Consider the following 23,714-nt stretch of genomic DNA (forward strand, 5'->3'; position numbering starts at 1 on the left):
GGCTCAAACCACTACTACAGCATCTTGGCTCTGATATTTCCATACTGGTGTCTTATACTGGCTTTCCATTTTCTCCCAATTTGCCTTATCATCCACATGCGTCCCAGATTACTACACTGCTGCAAACTGAGTTCTAAATGCAAAAGTTGTCTTCACCCCATTAACTCAGCAGGAGGAAGAGGAGAGGAGGAGTGGAATCTCACCCTTCCCAGCTGACTCAGGCAAAAGCAAACAGCTGCAGCTTCTCCTACCTTGTGTGTTTTCCTTCATTAATAACATTTGCCATCTTCACCACACAATGTTGCTTGGCTGCATGTGTCCCAGATGTCACATGAGAAATGTTGGAGGATATAGTGTGATTTTTGGCTGAAGATGAAGAAGCTGGACAGTGTGGCTCAGTACAAGTCCAGAAAGAGCACAAATTAGCCCTCACACTCACCACATTTGCCATATTTACACAGTGCCAATCTATCAGAGCAATATTATATTACTCAGTAACTATTCCCATAAATAGTTTTTTGTGGGTTTTTTGGGCTACGTGGCCATGTTCTAGAAGAGTTTCTTCCTGATGTTTCGCCAGCATCTGTGAAGATTCTCTGAAGATGCCAGCCACAGATGCTGGCGAAATGTCAGGAAGAAACTCTTCAAGAACATGGCCACATAGCCTGAAAAACCCACAAAAAACTATGGATGCCGGCCATGAAAGCCTTCGACTTCACATATTCCCATAAAAAAACACACACACATATACCCACAAACAAAAGGACCCACTGGGGTGTAACGAGAATGCAAATAGAATGAATAAAACCTTATTACAAGTATTATTATTATTATTATTATTATTATTATTATTATTATTTCATTTCTTTATATTCCGCCTTCCTCCCAGTACAGGGACTCAAAGTGGCTAACAAAATTTAAAAAGAGATATGCAGTATTAAAAAATGCAATGTTTCAAAAGACTGTTAATATTATTGACTGATATTATTGATTGATATTATTACTCTGTAAGACTGTGGGCTCACTAGAGTACAAGTACTGTGATGCTGTAATGTTATGTGATATTACTTTGCGTTAATATTGACTTTCATGGTATTTGTAGGGTTGTTTTTGACTTAATAATGCTAAATTATATACTAAAATACTAAATAATTCTCAAATTGTGTGAATGTTGATATAGTTAGCTTGTATTTTATGATTACTGGGTAAATAGGTACATCTTCATATGTTTAGGGTTAATTTATTAGTAACTATTCCCATTCAGTTGTATGGTGGCTAGATATTTATTCCTGCATTGCATCACTGGATCCTCTTTGTGTTTTGTTTTGGCCTTCTAGAATATTCTTGCTCTCCTAGAAAACATGGCGGAGCGTCCAGTTGGCTTTGGGAAGGTGGTTCTTTTCCGTCAAGGAGCACCGGAGGGACTTACCTACCGCATCCCAGCATTGCTGTACCTGCCATTTGAATCTGCTTTCCTGGCCTTTGCAGAAGAGCGTTCATCACCCAGAGATGAAGATGCCAGGTTTTTAGTGATGCGTCGAGGGCAAAAGGAAGGAGCATCTGTCCAGGTAACATCGGAGAGTCCTGTTCTTCCTTTTAGTTTTGTTTTATTCGGCCTTCCTGCATTTCAAGCAGGAACGTTCTTATGCTAAAGCACTGGTCCCGAAACGTTGGTCCTCCAGATGTTTTGCACTTCAGTTCCCAGGATTCACAGCCAGGAGTTCTGGGAGCTGTGGTCCAAAATATCTGGATGACCAAAGTTTGGGAACCATGGTGCTAGAGCTTGGTCTCTGCTCGAAGTAAACAAGACATCAGGGTGGATTCAGAGCTTGGAAAAATTGTTTTAGTTTCCAAAAGGTTGGATTGTGTGAGTTGCAGGAGAAAGATTAGGGAATCCCTAGCTGCAGATCTCAAAGCACAGAGTGGTTTGTAAGAGACAATACAGTCCTTCAAATAACCTGGACCTGAGTCATATAGGGCTTTCTAGTTGAAATCCAGAACTTTCAATTGTGTCTGGAAATGAACTGATAACCAGTGAACCTGTTGCAACAAGAGAGTTGTGTGTTCGCTGGAATCATCCCCAGTTAGCAATCTGGCTGCAGCTCTTTGCACCAATTAAAGTTTCCTAACATTTTTCAAAGGCAGCCCCATGTTGAGTGTGTTACAGTAATCCAGCCGGGACGTAACTAAGGAGTTTATCACACGGAGGAATTCCCGTGCAAAAACAACATGTAAAAGCTGGAAAAAACCTGCAAAAGCAGATTGATTTTCACACACGCCGTTGCTATAGTGTTAACCTGAATGGAAAGTAGACAAAAGCCACTCCTTTTTTACTTTCAAGATTTTCTGAAAGTGAAAAGGGGCAGCTTTTGTCTGCTTTCCGTCTACTTTCCATTCAGGTTAGCACCACTTTAACAGCAACGTTGTGTGAAAATCAACCCCCTTTTGTGATTTGACACCCCCCCCCCCCCGTTTTTGCATGCAATTTCCCCCATGTGATAAACCCCTTAGACATGTGTCACTGTGGCTAGATCAGATGTCTCAAAGAAAAGGCACAGGTGGTGCACAAGCTTTAACTGGGCAAATATTCTCTTGGCCACCACTGAAACCTGAGTTTCCAGACTCAGAGTTGAATCCAGGAGCACAACCAACCTCCAAACCTGTGTTTACAAATCTGCATCTTCACAAGTACTGGAACCCCATCCAGCACAGGCTGAATCCCTATTTCCTAATCTGCCTTCTGATGGACCAGGAGCACTTCCATCTTGTCTGGATTAAGCTTCATTTTGTTTGTCCTTATCCAGTCCATTACTGATGCCAGGCACTGGTTTACAGCCAGGGTAACCTCCTTGGATTGAGGTGGAAAGAACTAGTACAGTTCAGTGTCAGCTGCATATAGGTGGCACCGCATCCAAAACTCCAGACAACCTCTTCCAGTGGTTTCATGTATATGTTAAATGGTCACTGGCCAAGGGGTTGAAGAGGAATCTCCCAGCATCACTGTTGCTCTTCCAGGAAGAAATGGAACCACTGTAAAACAATGCCCCCAAGTCCCATCCCAGCAAGGCAACCCAGAAGGATACCATAGTCATTGGTATCAAAAGATGCCAAGAGGTCCAGCAGAACCAACAGGGATATACTCCCTATATCTAGCTTCCAGCATAGGTCATCCACAAGGCAACCAAAGCCACCTCTGTCCCATAACCAGACTGTATTAGATCTAGCTAATCCTTCTCATCCAGAAACCCCTGGAGCTTGGAGGCCACTACATGCTCCTGAACCTTGCCAGAATGGTTGGATTCAAGGATAGCTTCTTTAGTAATGGTTTTAGAACAACCCCCTTCACGCAAGCTGGAATTCTGCCTTTTTTAGGTGAGGCATTAACTATTCCCCATTAACCTGGTTTAGACCAGGCATTAACCATTCCCTCTACCCACTCAGCCAGTCTGCCTCTAGCTTTGTTTTAATAAGCCAGGAAGGGCAAGGATCTGACCTACATATGGTGGCTCTCACGTCTCCAAGAATCCCGTCCACATCCCCAGGTTGCACAAACTGAAAAGTCTCCATTGTCACTAGACAACCAGCAGCCAAAGTTACATCCACTGGATCTGTATTAATTATAGCATCCAAGTCAGAGTGGATTTGAGCAATTTTATTTCCAAAGTGCCAGACAAGTTGTTCGCAGCAGGATGTTGAGTGGTGTGGTGTTTCCTCTCTTGGCCTGGCCATAAAAGATTCCTGACCACTTGAAACATGGATCTAAAATAAAGAAAAACACCTTGCACTGAAACATTGGGAAGGACTTTCTGATGGTAAGAGCTGTTTAACAAAAGAACAGACTGTCTTGGCAGGTTCATAGAATCACAGAATCATAGAATTGTAGAGTTGGAAGAGACCACAGTTTGACAGTCTTTCCTTTGGTTTTTAAAGAGAGGATGGATATTATCAAGAATGCTTGAGGCTCTAGAGGGCTGGACTAGATCAGTGATTCCCAAACTTTGCTCCTCCAGATGTTTTGGACTTCAGTTCCTAGGATTTCTCACTGCTGGCCGTGATGGTGAGGGCTTCTGGGAAATGAAGTCCAAAACACCAGGAGGACCAAAGTTTGGAAACCACTGGATTACATGATGTGTGTGGTGCCTTCCGACTTTACAGTCCTGTGAGTCTCCCTGTCAGATGTGGGATTATTATTATTATTATTATTATTATTATTATTATTATTTCCAATGACTATTCCAATATATGTTATGTCAGGGTTAGGGGTATGGCCAGGTTTTCTGTTCATTTCTTGTATTTCTTGCAATGCATGCACAAGTAAAACATGCCATTTATGCTTCCCTGCATCTTGAAAGATTCACCCAAAATGGTACACAACATTAGCTAGGACTTTTTAAAAAATTGCAACAACTTAAAAATGTTCTGGATTTTGAGTCCCTTTTCTGTGTGTGTATGCGCGCACGCGTGCAAAGATACACAACTGAGCACAAAAGTTAGAATCATACAAGCCGTTGTATTCCCTATTACCATATATGGATGTGAGAGCTGGACAGTTAAGAGAGAGGATGGGAAGAAAATCAGTTCATTGGATATGTGGTGCTGGAGAAGAGTGGTGAGGTTGCCGTGCTCAGGAAAAAAGATTCCACCTCAACATTCAGAGGAACTTCCTGACAGTAAGGGCTGTTTGACAGTGGAACACACTCCCTTGGATTGTCTCCTTCCTTGGAGGTTTTTAAATAGAGGCAGGATGGACATCTGTCGGGGATGCTTTGATTGAGAGTCCCAACATGGCAGAATGGGGTTGGATTGGATGGCCCTTCTGCAGCCCTCCCAGAGTTTTAAAAAAAATTCAAACACTGAAGCTCCACCTGCTCAGCAACAAGCACACTTTCTCTAGAGTTTTAAAAAAATTCCAACAGTCACCACTCAAAATGGCCGCCCAGCTACTTCTCTCCTCCTCCTCTCTGTAGCAGGAACTTCTCTGGAAAGGCTCTGGGAGGAGTTATATAGAGCTAGTCTGCTAACTCCGCCCCCAGTGACTCACAGATGTGACTCACAGAAGCTCCACCCCTCAGCAACAAGCACACTCTTCTAAGGGTTTTAAAAAAATTCAAACACTCATCATTCAAAATGGCCACCCAGCTACTTCTCCTCTCTGTGGCAGGAACTGAGTTCTAGGAATCTCTAGGTCCCCCAGCATGACTTCTGGTGGTCATTGACTTCTGGTTAAAAGTTGTGGTGGAGGACCTATAGATTCATAGAGAGGTGTTATCTTAGGTAAAAAAAGAGTATTGGTTTTATATTTGCAGATTTTCCACATTCATGGGGGTCCTGTGCCTCTAAGTCCAGCAAATGTACAGGGCCCACTGTATAGTTTTTAAATTTATAATGTTTTATTGTTTTCATGCATTTTAATATTTTAACTATTTTAATATATTATAGTGTCATTGTATGGTCACCCCTCTGTTGTTGCGGACTTGAGATTCGCAGTCTTCAATATTCACAGCGGGGTGACCTCCGTTAATTTCAGTGGGGCGCACCCCTGCGACGCATGCCCTGCACACACTCACAGGCATGTGCCCCATTCAAGCCTATGGGGCTTTAATATCTGTGATTCTCCATTTCCACGGATGGGTCTGGAACGGATCCCCCACGAAAATGGAGGGCTGACTGTATATTCTGTATTTTTTATATAACCTTTTGTAGTGTTTTTCACCTGTAAAATGTTGTTAGCTGCCTTGAGTCGCATTATTGGGAGAAAGGTGATATATAAATGAATAAAATAAGAATAACAACTTGTGATGCTGTATGTTGGTGTGTGCAGAGTAGATATGTCTACAAAGAGACAAACCTATCAGTTAACCATGCAATCCTTTTCTTCTAGTGGGGTCCACAGGAATCTCTGACAATAGCCACATTGCCCGGACACCGCACCATGAACCCTTGCCCACTGTACGAGAGGAACAGTCGCACCATTTTCCTGTTCTTTATTTGCGTCCAGACCGAAGTTACGGAGTATCAACAGATCAGTAAAGGGAAAAACGCTGCCAGGTTGTGTTATGTCTCGAGCCAAGATGGTGGCCGGACATGGAGCCAAACCACTGACCTGACCGAGAAGGCCATCACGGGTAACTTGAGAAAATGGGCCACCTTCGCCGTTGGACCTGGCCATGGCATCCAGTTGAGCTCTGGGCGGCTGGTGGTTCCGGCTTATACCTACTATATCCACAAGCGTTGTTTTGGGTATCCGCTCAACTGTTGGACGAAACCACATTCTTTCATCTTCTACAGCGACGACGGCGGACGGAATTGGACCCAGGGCCGGCTTCTCAAGGCCTTTCGGACATCTGAGTGCCAAGTTGCCGAACTGACCAGCCAGGATAATAGTCCGGTGTTATACTGTAACTCCCGCAGCCCTGACAAGTACCGAGCCGAAGCCTTCAGCACAGATGATGGAGAACTCTTTGATGAATCCTTTCTCTCCAAAGAGTTATGTGAGCCTCCAAATGGCTGCCAGGGCAGCGTGGTGAGTTTTTCGCCGACGGTGGAGCCCGGCGTCCGTTCCTCCTCAGCCTCCTACAAGAAGAAGAAGCCATGGCTGATGTTCTCCCACCCCACAAGCAGCCACAGACGTGTGGACCTGGGCATCTACTTGAATATGTCTCCCTTGGAGAAGGGTTCCTGGAATGCTCCTTGGGTGCTGAACGAAGGGCCCAGCGGATATTCGGACCTGGCTGTGTGTATGGAAGGGAAGTCCCTGCTATTCGGTTGCTTGTTTGAATGTGGGGCAGCCCATTCCTATGAAGAAATTGCCTTCCAGCTCTTCACCGAGGCTGAGCTCCTGCGGGGAGGCCGGGTTTGAGCTGCATCTCCCCCAGAGTTGCAGCCTCCCCCAAATTAAGCACAAGGATATTTAGCATCCAGTTTTTGCAAAGGAAGGGAATGCTCATTTTCCTCTTCACAGCATATTGGTCAAGTCACCAGTTTGATTTGATGTACAGACTGGTGGAAAGTGCCAGCCTGTGAGTGGAGCCACGGTGCAGTGTCTGCATGCTGGATGCTGTGACCCTGCCACCAGGACGCCATTTTGGCAGGCACAAGTCCACACGGCACATGCCATGATGACGCACCTCTGGTGCTGCATCCAAACTGTGTAGTACCAAAGGGGCATCACTGCGTCACGTGGTGGTGGCTATGGCACCACTTCAATCCGGCCATTATAGGGGTGGTCTGTATAGCCACACGGAGATATTACAACAAAGATGGGGGAACTATTTTGGTCCAGAAATTTGACTTCTATCTTGCTGGGGCTCATACTAGCAGCCAAGGTTGATGGTGGCCAAAGTGGAAGAGACCATCCCTTTCTTTCATATACCCAGTCCCTCACACTCTCATTTATACACCAGCATTCGTGCACACTCTCTTTATCACATGCACACAGACTCTTTTTCTCACTCTCTCTCACAAATAGGGGTGTCTGAGTAAAAACTGGGGATAGGGTTGCCATTTGCCCTGGAAAATCCCTGGCTGAAGGGACTAAAAATGTCCGAACTGCTGGGCCAGTTTGAAGCAGTAAATCCCGTATTCCCCCTTAGTCACAAGGCCATGGGTCTGGAGAGAGCGCCTGTCCCTTTAGTGCTTGTGTAGAAAAGAGCATTTCAGCAGTGTCGCTTGCTATCTGGCTGTGTGACAACCAACCCCTGCTGAAGTTCCCCTTTCTTCACTACCATTCCAGGTACAGAAGCCCTCTCCAGTTTTAAGTCTGGCAAATCTGTAATACACACATCCACACAAGACTTCTTTTGCACACATTCTTCCCCCCCACAGACCTACTGTCTCCCCTTAACACACACACCCCACACTGCACACTTGTTTTCTCTCTCCTCTCTCTGTCACACACACATTTTCTCTTTCACACACACTGTTCCTCATCCTCAGTCTTTCCTTTTCTCTCTCTCAGGAGTTTATCACACGAAGGAGTTTATCCCATGAATATCCTGAACAAAATTGCATAATTACACAAAACGATTTCACACAACGTTGCACAAAGCCCGCCATTAAAGTGGTCACAAAGAAGCATTAATGCACATCTTTTTACTTTCCAGTGACAATGCATTTTCAATATCGCTTTATGAATGAACGAATTAATGAATGCATATTTATTACGGCACACAGTCAGCACAGAATATCAATTTATTTGCTTAAGTGCATGTGATAACTTGCCATTTTCACTTTATGTGTGAGATGCTTTAAATGCGCTTTAATGTCTCATTAATGCCAAACTTAGCCCCGGTGTGATAAACTCCTCAGTCTTTCCTTTTTATCTCTCTCTTACATGCACACACACAATTTTCTCTTTCACACACTGTTCCCCAGTCTTCTGTCTCTCTCACACACACACTCACGTTTTCTTTCTCACTCACTATTCCTTATGCACAGTCTTCCCTTCTCTCCTCTCTCTCTCTCACACACACACAAACTTTTTCTTTCACACACACTGTTCCCCCATACAGTCTTTCCTTCTCTCTTTCACAACCACTCACTCACACACACACACACACACACACACACACACACACTTATTCAGGGTCTATAAGATTTGGGTTCAGCTGGTACATCGCTATGGGGTCCGGAGCTGAAAGATCTTTTAGCAGATTCAAATACTCCAGCGCTGTAGGCCTTAAAGGGTTTTCGATAATAATACCTAAATATATATCATCATCAAAAACTTTGAAAGGTCTGCCGTGTCTCAGAACTGTTTTGTTGTTGGTTTTGAGAGTGTTGTTAGACAAAAGAAAGCCAGAAAAGCTCATTTCATTAACAGGTGTTTATCACACAGGGCTTTTTGCAGCTCAGATCCGGAGTGACTCCTGGTTCAGCAATGCGAATTCACGTCGTTGAATGAGATGAAATAAGCAAATAAGTTAAAAATCAAAGGTCTGAGAAAATTAACGAATCTGAATTTATACTGAAATGGCTGAGAAAATGGGTCAGTAACAAAAGTAAAAAAGATTTATCTCATTCAACGGCTCCTTTTGTGGCTGCAATAATCAAAGATTGCCTTCAGTTCTTCCTCTGTTTAGAGATTAATAGTGTTTTAAGATACAAAATTAAGGGATACTACTGATTCAGCTATGTTTATACATAGTATTATGATCGGAGATAAGAATGAGATTTGACAAACAAATATGTAAATGTATTAATATCAGAACTTATCAAGGTTCAATGTATTTATGGTGGTGTTATGTATTATGTAGTATGAACGAGTAGATCTTAATTTTTGTGTGTGTAAATCATCTTTACTGAGTACAAATAAAATACAATTAACATTTTCTATGTATGATAATTTTGTCTTACTTTGCATCATTGTATTCCATCCTTTTCTTGTTGTGTTTACTTTGACTCATGGATTATACTATATCAATATAAAAAGGTAAAGGTAGTCCCTTGACATGGATGTCTAGTTGTAACCAAATATACATAAATGCTCAGGGAGGGGCGGGAAATTTATTATTATTATTATTATTATTATTATTATTATTATTATTATTAAGTTAGGTTTCAGTGATTAAGCTCACATTTAGTAAAGGATAAGTGTAAATGACACATAGGACACACCACATGTCATTTGGAGGGGAATGTTAGGGAATTACATGTAGGTGACCACAAGATAGAGCTGTAGTGGAACCTATTACCGTTCCAGTGGTAGTTGACAGCTGACACTTGCATTATGGAATGTTGATGATGTCAGAGAGAGTGCCAGTTATGACAGTTGATGTTAGAGTAACTGCCTCTCGGTTTGTTGTTATGGTTGGTTGGTTGGCAAAGTAACTTATTTCCAGGAGCTCAAGGCCGTTTGCTGTGGTGAAGGAATATTTTCCTTCTTGGCCTGAATACCTTTGCAGACATCTCTTCGGATTCCTTCTCCTGGTGTCCTGTCGACGTGGTTCAACTCTGCAGGTGGCTGTGGTGGACACAGCGCGTCTTTCTACGCCCCAACAACAACATGAGGAACTGTATTAAAGGGTCGCGGCATTAGGAAGGTTGGGAACCACTGCCCTAAAGATTAGAAAGACCTTCTTGACAGTCAGAGCTTTTTGACAGTGGAAGACACTCCCTCAGAGGGTGGCGGAGTCTCTTTCTTTGGAGGCTTTTAAGATGAGGCTGGAGGCCATTTGTCAGGGGTGCTTTGATTGTGGGTTCTTGCATGGCAGAAAGGGGTCGGACTGGAGGGTTCTTGGAGATCTCTTCCAAGTCTATGGTTCTATGATTTCTATGATCAAGTCCCAAATGACAGTTGTTTTATCATTCACTGACCTGGCACTGAGCAGCAGCATTTTTGCAACGAAAGGTCTATTGCCATGTCTATTTATGCTGTTCGAAACAGGAGACACTTTGGAGGCAATTAACACTGTATTATTGTTAACCCAAGGTAGCACAACCGTCTCCCATTTCCATACTTCCCTCTACAGTGTAGTCCACTATATGCACTGACCTTACGGGTTTCTGGCTTCCCTAGATTATGGCAACCCAGGCAGGAATTGTTCACACAGTGGGAAAATATGTGGTTGTCGACAACACTAGTAAAAAGTCTAAGGAAAGTGTGCCATCGTGTGGCTGGCAGAAATAAAAGATCTTTGCATCTTTGTTAGTCCGCTTTACACAATCTGCTGGCAAAGCAATAAGCTTTCAGCTATAAAGACCAGTCAAGTGAATCTGAGCAGGGGAATTCTTAATCAGATATCTGTTCATAGCCTTTAAACATATGTATTTTTCTGAACTACTAATAACAGCATTTTCCCCTCTCTAGTTCCAATCAAACCATGTAGTCCAAGTGTTGACCTGCAACTCTGGAGACCAGGGTTCAAATCCCCCCTTGGCCATGGAACTGCACTGGATCATTTCAGGGAAGTCACACTCTCTCAGCCTCAGAGGAAGGCAATGGCAAACCACCTCCGAAGAAACTTGCCAAGAAAACTCCATGATAGGTTTGCCTTAGGATCACCAATAACTGGAAATGATTTGGAGGGACACAACAACAACGTTTTCAAAGAGCAGTCATAGAGCACATGTATTGCATGCAGGACTCCAAGTTCCCAAAGCTTTGGGAAGGATAGGGAAACAGAGACCACATCTAGACTGCAGAAATAATTAATGGGGTGACTTGAAGGCACATAAAGCAGACCTATGATGCCTAGGAACAGTTTATGTGGCTCACTAAATATGTTTGTAAACAGATAAGGAGATATACAACGTCTGGAGGCATTGAGTAATTTGGGCTATGCGATGGCATTACACCACCACACTGCGCAGCGGTGAAGACCATATCTTAATCAGGAGTTTCCTGAGAAAAGGCTTTTCCTCCTTCTGTGTCTCCAGATGTCCTCCAGATGCCTTTGCACTGTAAGTCCCAGCAGTCCTACCTGGCAGAGCCAATAGTGAGGAATGCTGGGAGTTGCAGTCCAACACCATCTGGGAGGCAGAGCTGTATGATTTTTACCCCCGATTTAAAGAATTGTCTAAGTTTTCAAATGCAGGGTCAAGATAGGAGGGAATAAACAGTGAAAGCAGAAAAGAGGAAGAAGGTGCTTCAGGTGTTTTTGAATTAAATTTAGCCTTTTGCACTATTAATTCAGAGGAAGATTTCCCACTCTCCCAGGCCCTTTTTATTTATTACCAGCTGTGTTATTGTTAACATGCACACATCCACTTGAACACCTTGCTAATTTTAACAGCTAATATAATTGTGCACATTGATACTCAACTGCTGGGCCACGGCGCACAAGTAGATAATGCGTTGTCATGCTTATGGTACTACTGTATTTTGATCTGTATTTTTTTGCATTGTTCAGTGGGAGCTTTGGGAGGAGGAAGGGAGGGATTGAGAGGAAGGGAGGGATTGCCCTATTTGGCAGCGACAGTCCCAGTTAATCCTCCGCTGTCCCACTTTTTCAGCTGTTTTTAAAATGTCCCAGTTTCTCTCTCCTCCTCCCACTTTCCCCCTCTGTCCTTATCTCAGTTGCAGCAAACTGGGTTCAAAGTTCGAACTTTGCACTCAACTTAGCAGAGGGAGATGAGGGGCAGAAATCTTTCCTATTAAACTCAGGCAAAAGCAAACTGTTGTAGGTTCTCCTAGTTTGTTTTTCCCTCAGTCTTAGCAAGCTTTGGCTGCACCTACACTGCAGAAATAATGCAGTGTAGATGCACTGCTTTAATTGCCACAGCTCAGTGCTATGAAAAGAACTGCCATAGCTCAATGCTATAGGAGTCTTTGATTTGTAGTTTTGTTGTTTCACTGATCTCTGGTGCCACAACAAACTACAAATCCAAATTCAGAGCACTGAGCCATGGCAGTTAAAGCAGTGTCAAACCTCATTAATGCAGATGCCGCCTTTGTCATACTTTATTTACAATATACAGTATTTGCATATTGGTCAGTGGAGCCCAGTGGCATTACTGGGCAAAGGGCTTTGGATACAAGAGGAGGATGCCACAATCCTGCTGGTTGTCCTATGCCTCTGAGCAACAAATGCCCAAAGTGACAGATTCTCTTGACAGAAGCAGCTACAAGGATGTCACTCCAATCCAGGTCATGCATAGATAATACAAGAAAATGAAGGAAGGTTCATGTGCACGTTCTTAGCCAATCCAGAAGTTATTACCCAGTAGTAGTTTAGATAGCCAAAACGAAAAAAGGGTGAGACAAGGAGTTATTAAATATAGCCTTTCCAAAGGTCAAGAATTCCAGGAGATACAAGAACTTAAAGAGCATGACTGGTTGAAAAGATTTAATAGTTACAAGCAGTAATTTCTTCAGCTCCTGGGTGAGTTTTAAAGTATAGTGTCCCCACGGAGCAAAATAGTAGTGCCACTTTGTTCTACTGTGTCCAGTTGTTGACACCACAGTTTAAGAAGGATATTGATAAGCTGAAACATCTCGAAAGAGGTACAACCAACGTGATCAAAGATCCAGAACTGAAGGAACTGGGAAAATGTAGAAGGGAGAAGAGAAAACTGATAGGTGACACAATAGCTATATTTAAATATCTGAACGGATGTCATATACAAGATGGAACCAGCTTGTTTTTTGCTGCTGCTGCATTCCAGTGTGAGATAGTGGCTTGAGGATTGGAAACAACTCTGGAGACCGGAGGGCTGACCATATTTTAATAATACAAATGTAATACATTTTCGGGGCTGATCATCAGCCCATTCAGTAGGACCTACTTCCAAGTAAATTAGCACAAGTTTGGCCTAATAGTTCCTCCATTTCCTTTGATGGCCAGGATGGACAGATATAATTCTAAAAGGTATAAATGTATGTTTATACATGATAACTCCCTGACCCCAGCTTGAAGTCAGCACCTTAGATGCTCTTCTGGGAATAGGTTTTCAGCTATGAAAGCTAGTCAAGAAAAGTCTGTTTAAGAAATGCTATCCTTTTGTACAAAACTCTGACTTAGGAAGGATGAACCCACCCTACCCAAAAGTTTTTATTTAAACTTAGATTATATTTACATGATAAAAGACAGGTTTATGGATTAAGATTTACCCTTTCAAGTGTTTTTAAACCTTATATGTCAATTTTCCTTTGCAAACAGCAATACTGTTCCATTTCTGATCTGCTCACTTTCTTAACCATTGCACTGGAAAACTGAATTCATTTTTTGGGATCATGATCCTGGATGTTTGCTTATATTTTTTGTGTCTTACTATTTGTCTTTTTAAGATTGATTTATCACCTCCATCCTGTCTGTTCTGGAAAAAACAATTGGTCCAGCGATTAAATAAATAACCTTGGAAGGAAAATACAAAGCTGGAACACAAATTATTTTAGAGAGATGGGTGTATATAGCCAGTAGAAAAATGGACCAAATACTTGACAAAGTAGCTAACTAGTAAAGTGCAGGCATTCTGCTTATTATAATTGTGTTTTCGTGGTTATCAGTTTTAAATGGTGCAAGATTTGCAATAAACTGCCATTCATTCCTTTAGTAACATTTCATTAGCCTGCATTTGACCTTTGAAGTTGTACAGTGAAAACAGAGGAATGTCAATGTGGTTTTTACAGTGGCAAATCTCTTAGTGTTAAGACTGACAGGTGAATGAGGCACAATCTTTTGTTTATAAATGTTTCCCTTGATAAAAGTTTTAAAGATATAGTTATTCCCTTCCAGTACAAGGTCATGATTTAAGTGTAGTGTTGTGCAAACGTAAACTTGTGGTAGACTGTGACTGGAGCAAGTTAGTAAGGAGGAACTCTTTATGGTGCCAAAAACGAGTTGAAAACAGCATTCGGCAGGACAGTAAGCTAGGGATGTTAAAAAATGTTTTATGCTTGTTCCCTCCTCCTAGAAATGTTTCAATGAGAACTTACATTTAGCATATAAAATATAATACTGGCTTATATAGGAATAGGTTAGTGTCAGAATATACCTTTCTACTTTTTGACATGGTTCTTGATTTCCAAAACACCCCAAAATTGATTATTGAGTGAAACTAATAGATTTCAAGATTTTTGAACTGTGTTACATGCTTCATTGCGTGGTGATGTTTCTCTTTGCAGTGAGATTAACAATGTTAAAGTAACTAATTAAATATTTATCCAATGTTAAATTAACGTTTCAGCTTGAATTCTATGTAGAAAAAATGAAGTCTTGTACAGTACTACCTTGCAGAATAATACAGAAGAAGCATTTCAACCCTGGGTTCTTAAATTATTTTTTTTAACATCAATCTTGTTGTTCCTGTGAGATATGGAAATCTAACTTCCATTTTTGAACTCTAAAAGCACCTCATTGATACTAATATTGATGCTCCATAATTGATGTTATCTTTCACAGATTCTTGATAGACAATGAAGAATACAGAATGCTCTACATAATTCAAAGGTTTATTTAATGTTCCAGTAAGGGAAATATACTTTAAAACCAAACACTTTGTAGCAGAAAAACTGTACTAAAGCTGAACAAAACACAGTAAAGAGTTATGAAGGCTGCCTCACCAAAAAAAAAAAGCATTTTCAGCTCCTCATTTCCACACTTTCTCTCTTGTGCGGATTTTATAATGCCTCAAAAGGTGTGAATACTGAGCAGAAATTTCCTACAGCACTTGCATTTCTATGGCTTCTCTCCTGTATGAATCCTATGGTGATTTGTTAGGCTGGCAACGGAAGTAAAAGACTTGCCGCACTCCTGGCATTTGTATGATTTCTCTGCTGTGTGGCTTTCCTCATGGACCACAAGGTATGATTTTCAAGCAAAGCCTTTCCCACACTGCTGACATCTGTAAGGTTTCTCTCCTGTGTGGCCTCTCTGATGACGCACAAGGCCATACTTCCGAGCAAAGCCTTTCCCACACTTCTGGCATCTGTAAGGTTTCTCTCCTGTGTGGCCTCTCTGATGACGCACAAGGCCATACTTCCCAGCAAAGCCTTTCCCACACTTCTGGCATCTGTAAGGTTTCTCTCCTGTGTGGCCTCTCTGATGACGCACAAGGCCATACTTCCGAGCAAAGCCTTTCCCACACTTCTGGCATCTGTAAGGTTTCTCTCCTGTGTGGCCTCTCTGATGACGCACAAGGCCATACTTCCAAGCAAAGCCTTTCCCACACTGCTGGCATTTGAAAGGTTTCTCCCCTGTGTGGCTTCTCTGATGGAACACAAGGCTTGACTTGCAAGCAAAGCCTTTCCCACACTGCTGGCATCTGTAAGGTTTCTCCCCTGTGTGGCTTCTCTGATGGACCACAAGGCCATACTTCCAAGCAAAGCCTTTCCCACACTGCTGGCATCTGAAAGGTTTCTCCCCTGTGTGGCTTCTCTGATGGAACACAAGGCTTGACTTGCAAGCAAAGCCTTTCCCACACTGGTAGCATCTGTAAGGTTTCTCTCCAGTGTCAATTCTCAGGTGTGACTCAAGTTCTTCTAAAAAGAAATACAAAGGCAGATAAGACTGATTTTAGCATTAAGAGAAGAGGGGGCCCTGGAATCTACCATGGAGCTAAGGAATCTCAACTAGGACAAGAAACATAAGAGATGAAGGGGTTTCTGTATCCCCTTTGTGTCATTTTCTTTATATCAGTCATAATTGCAAAATGAAACCCCTCAAAATGTCTGAAAATAAGGACTTGAGCTTGTTCGCACCAGTTTGCTTGAACCAGTTGTTAAACTTTTTCAGGTTTGTGGCTGCCTAACAATACTCAAGGCAGCTCTTCTGGCTCTTTTATGGACTTTCCCAGTTCCCTTCCGCTCCGAACAGAGCTAGACTATGTTCACGTTGCTCCTGCCCTGCGCTCCTCACAGCATTTCACCTGCCATTCTATTTTTCACATACTCTCACAGAGAGAGTATGGGGCAAGAGAGAGACACTTTCAGTCGCATTTGGTAATATAGAAAGGACAATAAATATAGAAATGAATCCACATCAAAGATTGAAGAAGAGATATTTATAATCCTCAGCTAGAGAGCTTTAGTGCCTCACTAGACCACAAATCACAAGATTCCCCAAGATGTTGATATGACAATCAAATTAGAATCCTAGTGCTATGACAGTGCCTTATGAAAGGAAGGATGCTAAGACTGCATAGGAAGGGCCATGGATTCAGGTTCCTTACCCAAGGAGGACACATTCCCATAGTTCTCCATCATCACCACCTCATACAATGCTCTCTGCCTCGGGTCCAGCAGTTGCCATTCTTCTTGGGTGAAGTACACCGCCACATCTTTAAAAGTAACCTGCAACACAAAGAAGCCCTCATCCAGATAGGTCTAACCAAAAGGGGAGGAAAACACATGGTGCATCCCAAATATTATTTGATCCCCATAGAATACAGGTGGAGTGTGGCATGTCTCAGTATTTAATCATTATTGAATATCTCTTTTCCTGAACTCAGCAAATGTTGAAGAATAGTGCATCACAAAAAACTGAATGTTAAACCTGGATTCCTGATGAACTAGATTTCTCACATGACGGGAGATTTTGTTTAGCATGTGGAAATTGTACGATGTGGGTATTCACAATCTACACTACCAACCAGTAGAAATCTAGGGCTCACCCAAATCGGCAGTGGTTTTGGAGCCCCAACGTCTATGGTCAAATACTTTTAGCACGTAAGTCAGAGATCCCCACAAATGAAGTCATTAGGAATTGCTGCCTTTCACGATTCCTGAAAACCAGCTGCCTGAGTCAGGTGCCTCCCACCCCCAAAATGGTGGACCAACCCTGGCTCATATCCCTGGGTTTAGTGCTAACATAGGCATAGACAAGGTCTTCCCGAAAAACTCTGAGGAAGACCCTGAGGGACCATCATTGGCAGGAAGCACCAGCCCTGGCCCTGATTCCCTGGGAGCAGAAGCAAAGACAAGATGGCCGGAAGCAGGGGTCAATTGACCCAATGAAGGATGGAGGATGACCTCCGAAGGAGGAGAAATCCTTTTGCTCTTGGTATCAACCATTGGGGATGCTATGCGGAGACCCCTCCTGATGGCTGTATTGCAAAGGAGAGAGTCAATGTTCACCTTCTTCAAGGTAACTCCTTCCGTGGTTTCCTCAAGAGCTTTGCCTTTATTCCTTCTTTTGGGGGCCATCTTGGAGAGATGTACTTCTGCAAAAAGAACAAATGGAGGGGTTTTACATCTCCACATATTTATACAGTCTTTCATGGACTACCAAAAAAATAAATAAATAATAAAATAAATTCAAAGGTGCTGAGGGAAAATCAAGCCTGAATTTTCCACACAAGACAAAATAACCAAATTGAAGCTGTTCTACTTTGGACACATGACAGAACTCCTTGGAAAAGATTATGACACTCAGTAAAATGGAAGACGACAGGACAAGACAAAGTACACACTGCAGGTGGATTTACTCATGAAAGCTGGGCTTCTTTTGCCCTGAAAGAGCCCTCTGTGTTCACACAGAGACCCCTTCCCAAGAGCCATGACTATCTCTTTTCAAGACTCCCAAGGGGCAGATGAGGCCTTGCAGCCACAGAAGCCCCATGTCTCTTGGGGGGAGAGAAGGGGGCTTCCTTGCTTTCACCCCCAAGGCTCCCTCCCTATGGAAGATCCCTCAGACCCCCAGCATTGACTCCAAAAGGGGGCTCTTCCCCATCCTTCTTCTCCCCAGCTGACTCTGGGCACCCACCTTCCCTTCACCACCAAGAAAACCAGAAGGAACCGTTATTCCTAACTGGCCAACAGTCAAATTCCGTTCAAACACTCAAACACTCACTCCCAGCATTCCATGCTTTCACCCCTCCCAACAGATGACTGATGTATGACATTTACCATAAATGACATCCATGTTCATTTCCTTTCCTTACCTTCTCTAATAAACATCTAAATTTTAAACAAAGGTCCATAATGTCCCATGGGCCCCTTTCCCAGTTCCTTTGCACTTCCCCAGACCATCCTTGGAGAGTCTTCTTGGTCGCTTGGGGACAAAGAAGGGAGTTGACTTCCTTGCCTCCTTAGAGGGTCTTTCTCAAAATGGGGATGGGATCTGGAGGTCTTGCGTGGGAGCGAGTGCAAAGGTGCCTCATCATGGCTCTCCAAAGAGGAGGCCCAGCAGAAAGTGTGGCCTTTCCAAGGCCCTTGCGCTCCTTCGTGGGGCATCTGGAGAAATGAATGGGGCTCTGTGTGTTTTGTGGGTTTTGAGTTGTGTGCCAATGAGGAGGAGGAGGGCAAATCTGGAGACTTTGGGGGGTGGCCTGGGGCTGAGAGACTGACCCCTGGCTCCCTCTCCCTTGGCTCACTTGCACTAGCTTATTTGGAAGCCCAAAGGAGCATCATGGCTTCTTCTTCCTCTTGGGGCTCAGGCTGACCCACCTCGGGGATTATTCCAAGATAGGCTTCAAAGTCTTGCTGGACAAGGGGACCAGTGGTTGTCCTCACCGCAAAACGTTGGGCATCCAAGAAATAATGTAGGTCATGACCAAAGGAAAGCTAGAAACACTTGATGTAAATGGAAATTCATACTTCTTAGTGATGGTCCAAATGGAGGGCATTCTGAAATTCCTTCTGGACAGAAGGTTGACATGGAGGATGTGTCCAGGAAAAGGAGGAAGCCTGGTTGCCTAAGGACAAAGGACCACAAGACATCGCAAAATATGGGAGATTCAAGAAACATGTTGGACTAAAAAACACAGGATATAAAACTTAAGCTACAAACACTTAATATGAATATAAAGTCATGCTTCTTAGTCATGCTCCAAAGGGAGGGCATTTTTAGATGCCTCCTGGACAGAAGCTTGAAATGTAGGATGTACAAATGTAGACTTGTTCAGAGGGGTTTGCCATTGCCTTCTCAGGCCGAGAGAGTGTGACTTGCCCAAGCCCAGCCAGTGGATTTCTGTGGCTTCATGGGGAAATGAACCCTGATCTCCCAGAGGACTAGTCCAGCACTCCAACCACGACACACACCACACTGCTCTCCCAAACACAACAAACCTGTGACAGGATTTCCTTAGCAAGGTTTGTTCAGAGGGGGTTGCCATTGACATCCCCTGAGACTGAGAGAGGATGACTTGCCCAAAGTCAGCCAATGGGTTTCTTCCCTGAGCAGAGAATCGAACCCTGGTCTTATGAGCCATAATCCCACATTCAAACCACTAAACCATGCTGGCTCTTCTTGGCCTTATAGCAAAGTACAGCAACATCCAACATTCACAAAATAGTGATATTCAGCCACTGGTGTTAGGGTTGCATCCGCACTGTTGAAATAATCCAGTTTGGCATTACTTTAATTGCTAGGACTCAATGCTATGGGATCCTGGGATTTGTAGGTAGGTGAGATATGAAAACAGAGAGCTCTGGTGGGGCCATAATAAACTACAATACCCAGGATTCCCTAGCACTGAGCCAAGGCAGTTAAAGCACTCTCAAACTGGATTACTTCTGCAGTGTGTTTTGGACCCAAGAGTGGTATTTGTTGAAGTGACCATTGAAAAATTACTCTTCTGTACTATAGCACCCAGAATCCCCCAAATAACATAGCCATTGGTCAATTGAGGGCCCTTCCTTGGAACTGCCTTGCAGCTGAGGTCAAACAAGGCTTATCTGTTGTGTTTCAACACAGAAAGGCTTCAGGCCTCCTTTCCCTCCGTTGGCTATGATCACCTCCTCCTTTTGTTTCTCTGGTCTGGTTCTTGGGCGGAGATTGTTTAGTATGGTTTATTTAAAAATAAAACAAAACAGGACTTCTGGTTGGGCTCGGCGTCGGTTCGGTCGTGTTTTTCCCGGCTGGGGGTAAAATGCTCTCTCTACAAGGCGGCGGAGGCTGTTTTAAACCAGAGGAAACACATCAAACATCGAATTGTGTGCCAGCCGAAGTCTCCCCTTGGCACAGGGGAGCTGGACATTTACCCACAGCGGTCAGTCGCCCGGGACGAGCTCCTGAAGAAGGCATACCAGCTCACCTCTCGGAGCAGAATGGAGGGGATTTTGGTAAAACATTCCGGGGATTATCTTCGAGGCTTGTTGGCAACACTGGTTACAACACTTTACTTTGTCAGCAAAGGCTTTTCCAGGCACAGATATCCTAACTAGGACAGACACACAGTAACTGAGGTTTACACTGCAAAGAGAACGTTAGCCCTGGCGGTGCTAAACAATATGTTGTTTTCTCTTTTTGCTGTCTATTTTTCCTTCTTTAACACCTTAAATAAAGCTCTGGACAGTCATCCAAACTGAAACTATCCGTGAATAGTGAAAGGGGAGAGGCTAACTAACCTAATCTCTGCCCATTATTAACAGCTGAAAGTTTTAACTTAAAGTGGGTTAAGAGCGCAGAGGAGAAGGAAAAATAAATTTTTCTGCTATAATAGAAAGCTATAAGAAGATGGAGTCACCACGGTCAGGAAGGAAATAGTTTTTAGAGTGAGGCCTGGAAATCTAGAGCAAAGAAGAGAGAGACCATCTTGACCTGGTAGGAAACTGGCACCAGCAAACAGACATAATTCAAGATAAGGAGGCTGCGAGGCTCCTCTATTGAAGGCTAAGGGGCCAAGGCAGGGGGGGGGGAATGAATGGAATGCAAGCCATAATGTATGCATGTATCTTTGTTCTGATTGCATGAAAGTTATATGTTTGAACTGTAATTAGCCAATAAGATGTGATGAAGAAGCTCCTTTGTGTCATTGACTATAAAATTAGGCCATTTTGTAATGTTCGGGGTCTTGGATTTTTTAGAACAGAGATTCTACCAAGGACGTTTTCCCTTTGTCGACAACTGGAAAACAAATTGAATTCTCAGACTGCTGGGTCCTCTGTCATCCTGCTTCATCAAGACCTGTGGCTTTGTGAGAGAAAGCCCAGGTTCCTAAGAGTTCCTGTGTTTTTATTATAGAATTGAGACTTTTCTATTTCATTTGGTTCTCTGACCAGGAATCATCGAAGGCAAGCAGGGATTGACAAGAGTGGGAGAGTTATCTCCCTCCAGGAGGCTACCCCTGTTCTCTGCCTCCGGGTGGATCCTCATCGAAGCTCTAGCACGCATCCAACACCTTGATTGGATTTGCCTGGAGGAGGGAAGCAGAGTCCAGCCATTTGGGGACCACTCAGGAGCTGAGGGGTGGGGGGGGGGGGGGGGGGGGAGGAGATTCCCCTCTTCAGGATCAGGTGAAGTATAAAAAGGGGACGTTTAAGAGAAATAGTAGTGCACTGTAGGGACCTTGTCCGGCCCAGTTGGGTGCGAAGAGGAAAAAAGGCGTCGTTTCCTAGTTTGCTGAGCCAGAAGCAGAGCTCTTTCCCAGGGAGTCTCTCTGCAAAAACTCAGAAACTATGGGGTCCCTAGTAAAGTAAAGTAGAAAAGGAACTGGGAACGGGGAGGAGGTAGATTGTGGTGTCTACCTGTTGTAAAAGTGCAGGTATTCGTTGTGGTTCCTGATGTATGCTGATTGCTAAAGTGTGGAATCAGTGAGGTGTTTTATTCCTTTTGTGTGGTGGCAAACCTTATCACTTTTGTGTTTTGTCTGTTAAGTAGTTAGGTGCTTGGTGTTGGTGGAGAGCACAGGGTTTTTGTTGTTTCAGTTGTGAGGATGGCTGAGGAAGGAAGAGCTAGAGTTCCCACGCCTTTGGAATGTATGGTTGATCATTTTGAAGAGTGTTTCAAAAGGGGCTTCGGACTTGATCTGAAACGGGAAGAGTTGGAGTTTTTGTGTCAGGAAGTTTGGCAGATTGATTTGACCAAGGTGGTGGAACAAAGAAAGAGACCAGGAGAAGAAAGGGAAGATTCTGTGGAGGGAGGTGCAAATCAAGAAAGGGGACAGGAGTCGAGGAGAAGAGAAGAGGTTTCTGGACTGAGAGCAGCTTTGAGTTTTTCAGAAGTGGTTAGACAGAGGCCAAGAAATCCAAAAGTAGAAATTTGAAGTAGAAAATTGTTGTTTGGAAAAACTGAGACTGTTTAAATTGTGGAAATTGGAAATTGTCTTTGTGTGTATGCGTTAGACAAATTTTAGAAAGATTGGCATTGGTTTTTCATGATGTTTAAATGCCCAGTGTCTTTGGGGTCTAAAGAACTGCCCTAAATTTGAATACATATCCATTTAAAACAAAGTAAAGTTTAAATTAGATCTTAAAAGTTGCCTGTGCCTTCCCAAAGACATTGCAAAACTTCTTGGTTACTACAAGTTTTAAGAATATGGCAGGCAGAAGAGGAAGATAATAAGAAAAAGAAATTTGGATATTTGACAAAGACTGTTGCAGTAAAATCTAGAATTTAAAATGGAAAGAAAAAAGAGAAGAAGCAACAAAAGGAAAATAAGAACTTTGAAAAGTTGATAAACACAAGAGTAAAAGCTATCTAACTAGGCGACAATAAATAAATGTTGATGAGCCTGATTCCTGCTGAAACCATTTGCTATATTTATAATGACAGGCTGGATATCAAGAAAGAAGAAAATTGTAAACTTGGAAAGTACATGAGGTTTTTAAAATTGTCCTGGGAAAAAAGGGAGATTTGAAATGAAACTGTCACCTTTTACATTCAAACCAGAGAGTTGCCTCCAAACAAGTTAAAAGACACCACCAACAACCCACCAATTCAGCCATACATTCATGAGAAAATGTGGACATGGCTTGTAGCTAATCTTCCAAAAGAAATTGAGGCCACAACAGTTCTTTTGATTAAAGAGACCAAAAAGAGACAAATCAACTGGCCTTAAGACAAACATTCAAGCAAAAGTTTAAAAGGTGTTCTACTTCATGAAAAGGAAATCAAGCAAAATGTAAAAGACCAAACCATGTTCTATATAAAACCCTAGAATTCAGCTGAGAACAACAACCTGATAACAATCACTTCTAAATCCACCAACAACAACAATATTCAACCCATAGAAATAGTTTTGTGCAAAATGGAACCAGCTATGCTGTGACCTCAAAGAAACAAATACAATTTAAGATGTTTGATCCTTGCCAGCAAGGAACCTCTGCCCAAAAGCTAATACGATGCTCCTGAACTCTTTGGGACTTAGGAGTACATCAGATGGGGCTGGGTTTGCAGCACAGATCTGCTGCCTCCAAGTCATTGCCTACTTCTAGGGAACCTCTCCTGGGGTTTTCTTGGCCAGAGTTGTTCAGAGGAGGTTTGCCATTGCCTTCCCTGAGGCTGAGAGAGTGTGACTTTTTGCCCAAGGGACCCAGCTGGTTTAATGGAGGAGTGGGGCACTGGACCCTGGCCTCCAGAGTTGTAACCCAACACTCAAACCACTGCACCACACTG

At 43.1% G+C, this 23,714-nt stretch overlaps 3 protein-coding genes across 3 annotated transcripts in view; 1 reads left to right on the forward strand and 2 right to left on the reverse strand.

The window, feature by feature from the left end:
- LOC121925070 (sialidase-3-like) overlaps positions 1-6,859 on the forward strand; it is a 13,172-nt gene extending 6,313 nt beyond the window's left edge. Inside the window, exons 2-3 of the mRNA XM_042456813.1 lie at positions 1,338-1,568; positions 5,882-6,859. Of these exons, the coding sequence (XP_042312747.1) occupies positions 1,362-1,568; positions 5,882-6,859 (1,185 nt within the window). The 5' untranslated portion in view covers positions 1,338-1,361. The remainder of the gene's footprint in view (positions 1-1,337; positions 1,569-5,881) is intronic.
- Positions 1-23,714, reverse strand: part of LIPT2 (lipoyl(octanoyl) transferase 2) — a 350,867-nt gene that overhangs the window by 261,892 nt on the left and 65,261 nt on the right. The gene's annotated exons all lie outside the window — the stretch shown is intronic.
- On the reverse strand, positions 15,001-17,591 carry LOC121926147 (zinc finger protein 239-like). The gene is made up of 3 exons (XM_042458852.1): positions 17,513-17,591; positions 16,609-16,729; positions 15,001-15,919 (listed from the first exon to the last, which is right to left on the reverse strand). The coding sequence occupies exons 1-3, from the start codon at positions 17,579-17,581 to the stop codon at positions 15,252-15,254; spliced, it is 858 nt and encodes a 285-aa protein (XP_042314786.1). The 5' UTR covers positions 17,582-17,591; the 3' UTR covers positions 15,001-15,251.

Source organism: Sceloporus undulatus, chromosome 3 (assembly GCF_019175285.1).
Source record: "Sceloporus undulatus isolate JIND9_A2432 ecotype Alabama chromosome 3, SceUnd_v1.1, whole genome shotgun sequence".
NCBI lineage: Eukaryota > Metazoa > Chordata > Lepidosauria > Squamata > Phrynosomatidae > Sceloporus > Sceloporus undulatus.

Excerpts from the sequence above, each read along its gene's own strand:
- LOC121926147 (XM_042458852.1), bottom strand. The coding sequence starts at position 17,581 with ATGGCCCCCAAAAGAAGGAATAAAGGCAAAGCTCTTGAGGAAACCACG. Across the intron at positions 16,730-17,512 it reads AAGGAGTTACCTTGAAGAAG|GTTACTTTTAAAGATGTGGC; the intron begins GTGAACATTGAC and ends TTTGTGTTGCAG. Across the intron at positions 15,920-16,608 it reads TGGGAATGTGTCCTCCTTGG|AAGAACTTGAGTCACACCTG; the intron begins GTAAGGAACCTG and ends ATTTCTTTTTAG.